The 12,993-nt window shown below is 40.3% G+C and overlaps 1 protein-coding gene across 3 annotated transcripts in view; it reads right to left on the reverse strand.

The window, feature by feature from the left end:
- Positions 1–610: 610 nt before the first annotated feature.
- The window catches only part of SGPP1 (sphingosine-1-phosphate phosphatase 1), a 34,612-nt gene continuing 22,229 nt past the window's right edge, over positions 611–12,993 (reverse strand). For all 3 annotated transcript variants that reach the window (XM_081863585.1, XM_081863584.1, XM_081863586.1), the window contains exons 3-4: positions 6,864–6,953; positions 611–4,515 (exon numbers count right to left, since the gene is read on the reverse strand). In XM_081863585.1, the coding sequence (XP_081719711.1) occupies positions 3,964–4,515; positions 6,864–6,953 (642 nt within the window). In that variant the 3' untranslated portion in view covers positions 611–3,963. The remainder of the gene's footprint in view (positions 4,516–6,863; positions 6,954–12,993) is intronic.

Below are 12,993 nucleotides of genomic sequence, written 5' to 3' on the forward strand. Positions count from 1 at the left end.
CTCATTCCCCCACACGAGTAGCTTGGCCCTGAGGCTACCACTTGTGCAAGTCATAATGGAAGCCGGGTGATGACCAGATAACATTTGTTTTGAAGTGCCTTCCCGGGCAACCCATTCATTGCCAGGCTTAATCAGAGTGCCGTTTGGACCTTTTAAAAGCCCATACAGCTTCAGACCCACTCAAAGTCCCCGAGATCAGTCTTAATTCAAGGTTCTCATCCAGGCGCCCTCATCTTCTGAGGCGCAACCAGTTGGGAAAGAAAATCTCTCCAGGAAGCTTGGCTGCCACATACTCTTGATGTTTTAAGCAGACAAAGTAGCATGTGTGAACTGTCCTGCCACTTTTTAAAGCTGAATGTTGTTGTTGTTATATGTTTTAATACTGCCAATATTTATTATATAAGCTATTAACCTTATTCATTTATGTATCGTTCGACAGAAGCTTTCAAAGGGAAACATTTTTATGAAACTTTGGGGGGGGGGTAGTAATAACCACAGAACTGGGTTGCAGATCACATGATATTTTTTCATTAGAAAGCTTAGCTGAGTGCCTTTCTGTTCCACGCTCCCCTGAAACTGGGACACAGCCAGGCAGTTAAAAAAAACCAGATTCTGGAACTTCATTTTATTTTGAAATCATATAGATGGATTCGTGATCTGTGTTTAGTGCTTTCAAGTCCAACTTAAACAGAATAATAATACAGACTAAATTTAAAATTTGGACGCGATATTTCATTTCAAGAGAACTACAGGCAGTGTAAAAAAATATACAGAGTAACAGTAGAATATACTACAGTGCATGCTTTTTAAACTTTGGAGAACATGATTTGCACACTAGTATATGCACAATTAAATGAGCTCTTTCTGCAAAACCATTTCTTTCTGCATTAAATTGTTAAAACAGCATGAAAAATTAATCCCCCCGAATGCAAGCATTTTACTTGCAACAGTCCTTCCCCGTTTAGCCCTTTCAACTACTGTACTTACATTAACATTATTTATTGGAGAAAAGTCAATGCGACTGTAACAAAAAAAGATGTCTATAAACATTATTTTCCCTCACTGATGTGCTTTCATTTAAGATTAAATGCAGTATTCAAGGATGCAAGCAAATGCTTATCTGTTGCTCAGCTGATTGCTGGGAACTGTCAAGTGAAGTAGAGAATTGTACAATTACGGTACTGAATGTTTTCTTCCAACGCACATTCAGCAAATAACTATATGAAGAGTGCAATTCTATGCAGATTTACTCAGAAGTCCCATTGTGTGGATAGGAATGCAGCAAATGATTTTAAAAGTGCAGCAGTACCAGTGAATATTCCCCAACAGCAGCGATTTAAAATGATAAATTAGTGGTTTACTAACTAACAGTGGTCAGGATTCAAAGAGCTGCTTAGGTTCACGCAAAGAGCTTGCATTAATCCAATGGAAATTTGGGCACTGAGCATCTGGCCCCAATTCACGTCAAACGGCTGATGGATCATCCATCAAATTATAACTTCTCAGGCTCATGAAACTAATTGAATAACTTCTTTGAATCCAGATCAGTATTTTGGCCATTTGTAACAGGTCCTCATCGTAATGTACATTTGGAGCAATCTCCAAATGGGCATATCAGAATATAATCCAGTAATTACAACAGCTACGATAGAGAAAGACAGTGTCTTTCATAAAACACAATTAGCATTCATAATAAAGGATCCTGTTTCAAATTCTCGTCTGCAAAGGAATCAGAGCAAAAAACAGTTAATGCTTTCCCTCTCTCAAGCTAAAGGTTCTGTATAGACATTTCAGGAAGACTGCAAAACATCTATGCTTTGTCTGAAACTAAGGTTCAGAACAGAGTTATCGATTTTTTAAAAAGTGGGGAAGTGCCACGATTGCTTCCATGTCCCAGGAGCCTGGAGAATTCCTGCAATCCATCTGCCACCCAGTGAGGCTAAATCATGTCTGCTACATAACTCAGCCCGTGTTCCATCTTAAGAATGTTATAAGCTGCAGTCTTTAGGCAATCTCATGCCCAAACTTTTTCTCCCATCCTGGATTTGTGTAACATCCAGACTGAGAAAGAGGTTTGGAGAGCACAAAACCTTGCTCACAATATTGTGAAACATTTTGGCCTGGTCCCAAACAAAAGTATTACTGTATGATGGTGTTTTCTATGGACCAGCACAGCTACCTGCATTTTTTTGTGTTAACTGGAAGTTAGAACACATATTGTAGTCAAGATGGAAATGACCATTGTTGTTTAACAGGTGTGGACTGCGTAAGCCAAGTTTAATTTTTAAAAAAAATCACAGCGCCAAAATGAAATTAATGTCACAGGGAAATAATTCAGTGCTCCGACTTCTTTTATGAACAGCAAAAGGATGATGTCACCAAGAGATAAGTGCACTGTTGTCGAGGTCTGCTACTGTAATTTTATTAATGCATAGTTTGTACGTGCATAAGAACTGCACAGATAGGTTGAGGCTGGGCTTGCTGTCATCACACTTCTTCCCCCATATATTAAATGTACACACTATAAACAAGTTAAAAGTGCTTCAGTGTTCATGAGTTATTAGCTCACGCAAATCCACCTTAGTCTGTGAGACAGCAAACACGCTCTTCTCCCCAGTCTTCCTCCGTGCAGCTCCAAGCATCGCGTATCAGGCTTGTCTCCAGAGAACCTTGAGAGAGCAAGCCACATCAGAAGGCGTTGCTGCCAATAAGTTGCCAGAAGAATAGCCTGCCATAGTTCTACTCGGTGTGCCAACTCTATTGGGCAACGCAACTTTAGACAGAACGTCCATAATGAAGCACCCAACTTCCACAGAAGAGTCAGCCACATTTAAGTGATCACTCTTGACACTGTATTGCAGCTATCTAATACTTTTGGAAAACAAGAGTTAACTGATAATATGCAAGTTTTGGACAGGTTTCTTCCAAAGCCAGCATTAAGAAGACTGATCAATCTGAAATGAGTCTGAAGAAAATGATGTGGAATTAATTGTTTGGCGCTAACATACACATGGTTCGAATTTGTAATTTTCAGCACTCTCTCTCTCTTTTGGATATAGCATAACTATATTATAAATTAAGACAGCAGAAAAATATATGTTCTTCCAACAGCATACACGGCACTTTAAAAATACCTATAAAAAGCAAGTAAGCATCAGGTTCACAGCTAGCGAACACCAATGTAAATTTCAGCTCAATTGGTTTTCAAACTTTTAATACAGAAGATAAATCTTTATTTTCATTAGTTATGTGGCTAGTTACATTTTAAAATATCTGCCTAATTCAGTAAAAATTTAAAATAGTTGTGGGCTTATTTTATATATACATCACAGTATATGGTGCTTTTTAAATTAGCAACAGAAAGGCACAATTATCAAGCAAAAAGAAAAAAAGAAAAAGGGCTACAGTACCTAAATGTAACTGGTTTGTATTGACAAATTAACGATGTTTTAGAATATGGAAAAGATTCTTAAATACCAGGTTCTCTCATTAAAATTTTGGTCCATTAGAACAGCTTCCTTCCTACGCAAAACATTTGGAAGTGCTGAGGTAACAAGCTTTTCCACCAGAGCAGTTTGTGGTCCGAAGAAACAAATAACTTAGTATGAAATGGCTTGAACTGACCACAAATCAAACTTTTGGATCAACTAGAAACATAACCAGTTTTATACATGTCCAAATAAAGAGAGAGGTACGTTTATAAGTTTGAGGCATCGACAGTATATATGCATACACATACACAGAGTTTACATTTTGTTACAACAGTAAGACTAGACATGGCATTTCTCAGGGACCTGAAGCTTCTAGGTCTCTTAACTCTATGATTGAAGACTGGAGCTCTCTTTGCTTGCCCCGTACTATTTCAGCAGAGGCAGCGCATCTCTGTGTTTCTCAAACGGTGAACCTTCTCTCACAATGTCCGCTGTCCGCCTCCCTTCCCATGCCAAGGAAAAAACACCAGCATCAGGACAGACCCATTACGTGGAACAGGCAGGGAATCAAGAAAGTTAGCGCAAACCCCACCATTCCATAGGTGCAGTAGCGATAAGGCAGCTCCACCTCCATGCGTTGCCGCGCCTGCCGAATATCGTCACAAGGGATGCGGAAGATTTTACAGGCCAGTGGGATGGTGACCTTCTTCATGCCCCACTTTGTGAGCAACAGAATCACCACTCCAATCAGCAACCGCAACATGGCTTTTCCAAAGAGAGTCACGGTGAGGGAGGGAGGCAGTAAGGGAAGCATCTCTGGCAAAGGATCCGGTGTCATGTTCAGCATGTAGATAACATGAGAGCCGCATGCAACGCCGGCACCGCAGCCCAGGATCTGAGCAGTGTCTCCTCGCGAGGTGCTCCAAGTGTCAAGAGTGAAGGAGAAAATCCCCAAGGCAAGATGGAGACTGATGATAATTAGGGGCGCGTACGTGCAGGTTAAGTTGAAGCTGTCAACTAAGTCCACAAATGGAAGGAAGACAGCTAAGATGAGAAGAGCGTAAAAGAATCCAGCAATAACATCCTGTTATAAAGGGGGGGGGGGAGAACAGATTAATACTATTTTAACAATATGGTGGTTTCATAGGACAGGTGTTTTCAAACTTCCCTCCCCCCAGAATGTCTTAGTACAGCAAAGCAACAATGGGTACAAGAAAGAAGGGGGCAACACTTCAGCAATGCCACAATCACCACCCAAGGTTGCAGTGATGCTGTTCATCCTAAATGCACCTCTAGCACAGAACTGCTGGCTGCTTTTCTGGAGGGAAAGCTTTCGGTGCTAGCAGATACATCCAGATACAGAAACAGAGGAGACTGGCCAGCATGGCAGTTGTTGTCCCTGTGCAACAGGTGGACAACAGCATTTTCATGTCTCTGAAAAGGTATTGCCTATGCAAATTAGGAGTGGCAACCTCTAGCCCAGGAGCCAAATGTGGCCCTCCAGTCCTCTCTACTTAGTCTTCTGAATTCTCCCCAGGTCACACGCCTCCCCGGCCTTGCTTCCAGTATTTTTGCCTGGCTGGAATGTATCCTTGTACTTTGATAATGCCTCTCGTGTGTCTGGATGAAAAGACAGGGAGGGGTATGCAGCTCGGATAGCTAAAGTTGGTATAGTATGCGACTCTTAATCTCAAGGTTGTGGGTTCGAGGCCCACATTGGGCAAAAGATCCCTACATTGCAGGGGGTTGGAATAGATGACTCCTTTCAACTCTGCAATTCTATGATTCTATGTGAGTTAGTGTGCAAGCCAGCCTACCGTACAGAGATAAAATTAACATTAGTTGCTCTACTCACTTTTGTCTCTGGTCCTTGAAAGGCTGCCCTTATGCTGAAAAAGGGTCCCCACGAAGGAGGAGGAGGATTCTCTAGTTAGAATGCAGAATCCCAAATCTGGTTTATTAGGTTTTTAGATAAACCTTTTCAACGTCCTCATTTGCTCATGCTTACATTAAAGGTAAAGGGACCCCTGACCATTAGGTCCAGTCATGACCGACTCTGGGGTTGCGGCGCTTATCTTGCTTTATTGGCTGAGGGAGCAGGCATACAGCTTCCGGGTCATGTGGCCAGTGTGACTAAGCCGCTTCTGGCGAACCAGAGCAGCACATGGAAACGCCGTTTACCTTCCCGCCAGAGCGGTACCTATTTATCTACTTGCACTTTGACATGCTTTCGAACTGCTAGGTTGGCAGGAGCAGGGACCAAGCAACAGGAGCTCACCCCGTCGCAGGGATTTGAACCACCGACCTTCTGATTGGCAATTCCTAGGCTCTGTGGTTTAACCCACAGCACCACCCATGTCTCTCATGCTTACATTATCGGAGTACAAATTTTTGCTCAATTCTGTTCAAGGAGTTGCACCAAGTGTGGGTGGGTTTTATTTGCTTATGGAAGGAAATCAGCAAGAGCCCCAGATATCAAATGGAGAACAGGGAAGTGGCAGAAGAAATGCAGAACCCTAGAGAACAGCTGCCAAGTACTCAGACTGTGTGGACTGCAGATCAAAGAGAGGAAGGAGATGTATGGACAAGATGTGCTGCTCATACACAGACACGCAAGCTGAAAAAACGTTTGCAGTTTGGGAATCTTTCCTCTTTTTATCTAAGATCTGCAACAGAAGTAGCCTGGCCTAACTTAAAAGGGATTGTTTTGCTGTGCCAGAAGGAAGTTGTACTTTAAAAGTGTGCTGTCTAAAACATGGTGCTTCCACTCAACACGCCCGCCCCCCACACAGCCTTTTTTGGCTCTTCAGAAAGATGGCTGAAAAATGCATATGTTTATTTCCTGTTGCAGATGCAAGTAAAGAAGAAGGGAGTACTGTACATGAGCCCGAGACTTGGGCAAGCTCATTCACATAACCTCCATTCATGATTTAGCACTATGTCTCAACATGCTCACTGACTAAAGCCCATGTCAACTGCTAGTGTTGCTGGAGTAACACTCTAAGCAAGCAGGAATAGCAGGACAAGGACTCATAGTCCTTAAAGCAGCCCAGCTGGCAAATCTGAAGGCCCTTGCCCCCATTATATTCCGGGCTCTTCGCATCCTTTCAGGAGTCAGACCTATTCAAGTTCCTTCAGTGGCTGATCCCTGTTTTAAGCAGGACATTTGACATGCTTTGTTTCTATAATATTATTTCAATGATACTTGGAAATTTAATTAGATCTTCCAAGAAACAGAAGTCAAATTTGATCACTTGGAACTGCAAATGAGGCCCACATCTCAGCTCAAAGTATGTGCACTCTTACTGAAATGAAAGGAAGTAAGGAAGTGTATACATTCTAAAAATAACACATCAGAAGGATAAAACCTAATACAGCACTTGCATTAAAGTGTGTGTGTGTGTATGAATGAATGACATAACTGTATCTTACCAGAATTGAATGCATCCCCATATATATTCGGCTAAAACAAACCAGAGAACACCAGCAGATGGCAAGAACCAGCCCATATGCCAAAGGATACTGAGGAGAGGAAAAGGGAGATGACATTGGAGTGTTATTTATTTACTTGCATAATTTCATAAAATATATTGCTTGATTGTAAAAAACAAAACAAAACAAAAGCCTTAAAGCAGTTTACAAAAAAAGAACAAAACAATAACATTATTAGTTAAATCCATTTTAAAAATTCAGAAAATTAAAACCGGCAATAAACTAAAAACATGTCCACATTCATATCCATAAAAATACAATTAGGTATTTAAAAGACCATTATCATAAAGTCATTTTAATGGAATATTTATTTAAAATATGTAAAGCCTGCTTACCGAAGGAATAGCTTCAATGCAAATTACAGTAAGAACAGTAAAATACAAGAATACCACACATATATCAGCTAGAAATTGCAGTCATTGTGTAAATGGCAAATGGCACTTTGAAAAGGGCCACATTTATTTAAAAGGAACTGCAGCACGAAAAAGCAGGACAGACTTCCTCAGATACCTAAAAGCTAAGTGAGGGCACCAGCCAAATTACCGTATTTTTTGCTCTGTATGACTCACTTTTTCCCTCCTAAAAAGGGGGGGAAATGTTTGTGCGTCTTATGGAGCGAATGCAGGCTGCGCAGCTATCCCAGAAACCAGAACAGCAAGAGGGATTGCTGCTTTCACTGCGCAGTGATCCCTCTTGTTGTTCTGGCTTCTGGGATTCAGAATATTTTTTTTCTTGTTTTCCTCCTCCAAAAACTAGGTGTATCTTATGGTCTGGCGCGTCTTATAGAGCGAAAAATACGGTAGGTCCTGGAAAGGTAAAGTTACATGATTTGGGCATCTCAAGAAAAAAAGGCTGTATTTCTAGTAGCAGCATTTTATTTCCACTGGGCTAGATTATGAAGCAATGTCTGGCTCTGATGTGGAAAACAATCAAAGTCCAAATTCCTTAACACAGCATGAAGCTGTGACTTGCTTATCAGTGCAGGTGCATGAATAAAACAAAAACCTAGGATACAAAAGTAAGTCATTTTTTAAAACAAATGCAAGCAGAAGTAAAGTAAGAATTTTCACCTGCTTCCTATAATATCCACAACAAAATTTCTAAGTGCACATGTTTTTGCTACTCCTGGCAGAGAATAAAACGGTTGTGGATAACAAATTGTATTATTTCAGCTAAATTGGCAAAGCTATGTTTTAAGGAAAGGAACATAACAAATCCTTCTTTGAGATTTCCTGTGACCTTTCAAGCAGAAATTATTTACAGATGGTAACGGGTGAATAGAACATAGTGTTGGTTTGTGTTTATCCTACTCACGAAAGCATAAAGCAATCAAAATTAAAGGTAATATAAAAGATTAGGAAGAGGTCAAACACGTTAATCAACTTTTTTATTTTTACTTTTATCACATATGTAATAAAATTCAATAGCACAGCATAGCAAATTATTTACAAGTTAGTACTGATAAGAATCCAGTTTTACTATGAACTTCAACATTACTCCCATGGCATCTATTAGATTATACTAGCGACAGTTTGCAGGAGGGATGCATTTCTATAAAAATGAATGGTGTAGCTATAGCCCAAAGTTGCATCATCACGAGCAGCAAGAGTTACTTTAATTACATACTCTATACTATAGACACCTCCTTGAATCTTTTGGATTTGTTTGCATCAATCTTCCACAAAAAATGAGTGCAAGATACTCATTTAGATTTAGCATCTGCTTAGAGTCACTCTTTTCAAGAATATTTAACATTGCCAGAAACAACTAAATATTATACATTTTTGACAAGATAAGTAATATGCCCAGTATGAATGAAATTTTGGAAACTGCTGTGAATATACACTCAGCAGAAATAAAATTAATCAAACTTTTCAGCATTGCTCACTGCAAAGTAAGCACAAAAAGAGAGCTCCAACTTGCCTCAAGTATTTATGTTATTGGCATAATCCAGAGCCCTTTTACCCATTAAGCAGGCAAATTGGGCTTGCCATCCAATACTGGCCCCCAATTAGCACACCTGTAACAAATTTATGGTGGGCATGTCTTCTCTATAAGACACCAGCTAAAGAGAAAATGTTATTTCCTTTACACACAGCTTTGTAGATGTTAATTGGAGGTAAAACAAACACACACTTGCTTCTCTGTTCAATACAGAACTCAGTGAGAAATGGCTTTTAGGACAGCAGTACTGTAACTGGCTATTTCGAAATGAAAACAAGTAGCGTGTATACATTTTTCAAATTTACTATCCAGAAATCAGGTGGTGGGCAAAATATATGAAACAAATTAAGTGTTACTTGGCAACAGTTTCAATTACTACCTCTGTCTTTGGGTAAAGTCCAAATAGCAGCAGTACGTGACTCAGCTTACAGACTGCAAGCTGTGGTTTGGAAATCAGCTGCAGTGCAAAGGGTGCTGTGTTTCACCAACCTTCCCAGGTCACCTAAGAGATTTCCTACAAAACCCTTTACCCTTCATTGGGGGGGTGGGATCCACTGATCACAGCCCTCTCATACCGATGCACCTAGTGGATTGCTTGTTCTTGCCCACGGCTCATGATTAGTGAGAAGAGAGTCATCGTGAGTCCCAACTAGGAGCACATGCCAAGTCAAACCTCAATCCAGGGAGTAGCAAAGCTCCTTCCCATGTTCACTTGTGTACTCACAGTAAACCAAGGTTTGGTTTAGAGTGTTGTGTGAACCTGCCCAATGTCTCTGGTCAACCACTTTGGAGGTACACAGTAGGACTAACACGCTTAGATCCACATTTAATATTAATTATCATTAGGATATGTTTAGCATTTACAATTTTTAATTCTAAAAATCCCTTTAAAGAACAGAGCCAATATAAAACTCAAATCACTGATTTCCATCTACCTTGCCCCATATATTCACCTTCCCATTCTTGATCAAGATGAACTATGCCGTACTTTTATGTTTGCAAGAGGTTAAAACCAGGATTAAAAGCTAATTTAATAGTATGTTTAGCAGCTGTTTACAACAGGGTAACACCACAGCACATTAGTAAATGCTACTGCAAGAAGAGGGGAGCAGAAATGCACAAACCTGAGATAAAAGCCAAATCCACAGAGCTCCCCCAATCACAAAACTATGGCTTGTTAATTAAGAAGGATTATGTCTAAATTGGACCTATAAAGTTTTTATCATGAGCTTTATTACAGCAGTTAACACTAACCTCTTCCCCTATGCATTATATATCAGCAAACTGTTTTTTTAAAAAATATTTGCTTCTTTAAACAAAGATTGCCTTCAAGGAAAAAAATAGCCAAGGGAACAATAAGACAAAGTCCTGTAAACATTTATTCTTCTTGCCTACCTTATCTGCTTTCCTATTCCCTGTTAACAAGATTTTCTGAAGCCGGATTATCAGAAGACCAAGGCACACTATCCACTACGCTAATGAAATTATAACCACCTTATCTCACTTGAGTGGGGGAGACAGACACTGCCCATGCAGTACTGAACTGTAAACAATGGCTAATGAAAAGCACAGGAACCAGAGCTAGCAGAGACTGAACCTAAAAGGTTTTCATATATAAAAGGGCAATGGATTCAAGTTACAAGAAAGGAGATTCCGACTGAACATCAGGAAGAACTTTCTGACAGTAAGAGCTGAACGACAGTGGAATGGACTCCCTTGGAAGGTTGTGGACTCCAACTTCCTTGGAGACTTTTAAGCAGAGGTTGGATGGCCATCTGTCATGTGTGATCTAGTTGAGATTCCTGCAATGCAGGAGGCTGGACTAGATGGCCCTTGGGGTCATTTCCAATTCTACAATTCTATGATTCTGTGAATGTTACCCTAAGTTTTCTTAGACTTCTTAGACCCTAACTACACATGTTGCAAGGAGAAAAACTACAACAGCCTGATCCTATACTTGGAAATGACCTGCTGTGTTGCATGGGGCTTGCAAATAGGATAGCAGCAAATGCTATGGACCAACAAGGAGGTTTTCAAAAATAAGTAAATATAAGTAAATTGTAGACAGGACATCTCCTGGAACATCTGCTGTCCTGTGCTTTGTTTTTGCTGCAATAATATCAAACCTTTCCTGCAATAATATCCGATCTTTATGTTTTTATCCAACCACGCTATTTTGCCAAGTTGATGTCTATGGTACAGAGGAAGAACAAAAATACCAAATTCTTCCAAGCTATTTAGGGAACAGTTTTCACTGATGTCTATTATCAAGTGTTGTAAAACAAGGGGCCCTGAGCCAAACTTAAAAAGAATATATATTTTGCATGTCCTCAAACTCTATTACATTATATCCCACAAAGAGCCACAAATGCTTTTGTTAGCCACAATATTGTAGATGCTGCACTGTACAAGACGGGATGCATACAACACCCTTCTAACGCTGAATAATGTTTGCTACGGTGCACTGCAAAGCCTCAAAAGGGAAGCTGTCACAGAACGTGTGGCATGTTTCCAAGCCTTGGTTTCATTTCATTCATCATTTAATTTCCTCTATCACATAAACAGTATTTGCCAGTTCCCCACAGCTTCAGTTTCTACAGAAGCCATTTCTCTAAAGATGAATTTGAAAAAGAAACTGCAGTTCTGACTGTGTATTGCAATGTTCACGTGGTTTTCATGCCATTGTTTAAACCAGGGAGCCCTGGAAGCTGAAATTTCATGAGGAGAACAAGGGATATCCAAGGAAAGAATTAGATGTTACTTCAGCTGTACAGGCTCCCCAGCCTATGTCTGCTGAGGTGAAGTGAATCTGGAGGGCACCTGCAAGGGAGAATTGGCTGGTGTGGAAAGGAATCATCTGCTCTTATTGTCCCCCTGCCATGTTTCCTAAACCGGAGCCTATTTCTAGTCCCAGGCTGCAGTAAAAATACAGGTCGAAATTTATAGGGAAGACATTTGCAGGGAAGGAATGATGAGGTGGCTCAGTACTGCCTTTCTGCCCGTTCTCTGCAAAAGAATGCCCTCGCAATGGGACTAGGAAGCTAGAACCTCCTGACATAACAGTAGTAGACCGTTTGTAGTATGGTTATCATAAGCAGCACAAGGTGTCCTGCCACTCCTGGAAAAGAGCAGGGACTTGGCTCTGGAATAAAGTCAACTCCACATTCCTACCTGCCTCACCCAAAATTGTACTGCTACTGCTCACTGGCTCAGTAGATTGGACACAAAACCATTCCAGGCTTGAGATATGCAATTGTAGTGTGCAGCCAAACTTTGCTACTGCTTACTTTAGATTTCATTTCAGGCACACTTACTAAAAATGTCGGCCTCCACCGATCTAGAAGTGAGTCTGTGTAATGCAGCTAGTATTTGCATTTTGGTCTGTACAGTAGTATGGATCTTTATTAGTATTAAGTTCAGGGGGCTATTTTTTCTGTTTTGGGCATACTGCGGCTTTGTTTGTTTCATGATGTTGCAGCCATAAAAAGTAGGAATTATATAAAAAGGGTAGTGACATCTCTGCTACCTAGTGCAGTACACATAGTGATGTTCATGTGTGCTTTGGCTCTTTTGTAAGCTAGTTTTGTGTATAGAACCCTTTTCCCCTATCCACAAAAATGTATTTTTTCACAGGAAAAAACAGTGTCTTTGAACAGGACAAATGTCGGATTCTCATCCTCACCTTTGGAAGAGTACAATATTCTAAACAAAACAAAAAAAGCAACTCCTTATACCCTGCATATGAATTCATTGGCTTCAAAGGTGCAAAAGATTACTTCCTGTGATATTTGATGAAACATTTTAATTTTGAATTTTTGAACTAGCCACCCTTGTTTCCAGATACTTCACTGCCTCTAGTCTAGCCCTTATCACCTGATCCAGCTAGCCATGTCGCACCTTGGATCATTGAAAGCCCTCAGGTGATACACCTGTCAACTCTTTTATTTTACCACTAACGACAGCAAATAGCTATTCAAATAAATTAGAGTGAAAGTATGGCAGTCTCATAGGATTCATCTGACACCGCCACAATACACTGGTAGAACCTTTCTCATAGCAGTATGCATAAAGCAGTACACATAGCCAACATACATTCAAAACAACCTGTCTGTTAACTGCGATAACT

This window comes from Podarcis erhardii, assembly GCF_964252035.2.
Source record: "Podarcis erhardii genome assembly, chromosome: 1".
In the NCBI taxonomy this organism is placed as follows: Eukaryota; Metazoa; Chordata; class Lepidosauria; order Squamata; family Lacertidae; genus Podarcis; species Podarcis erhardii.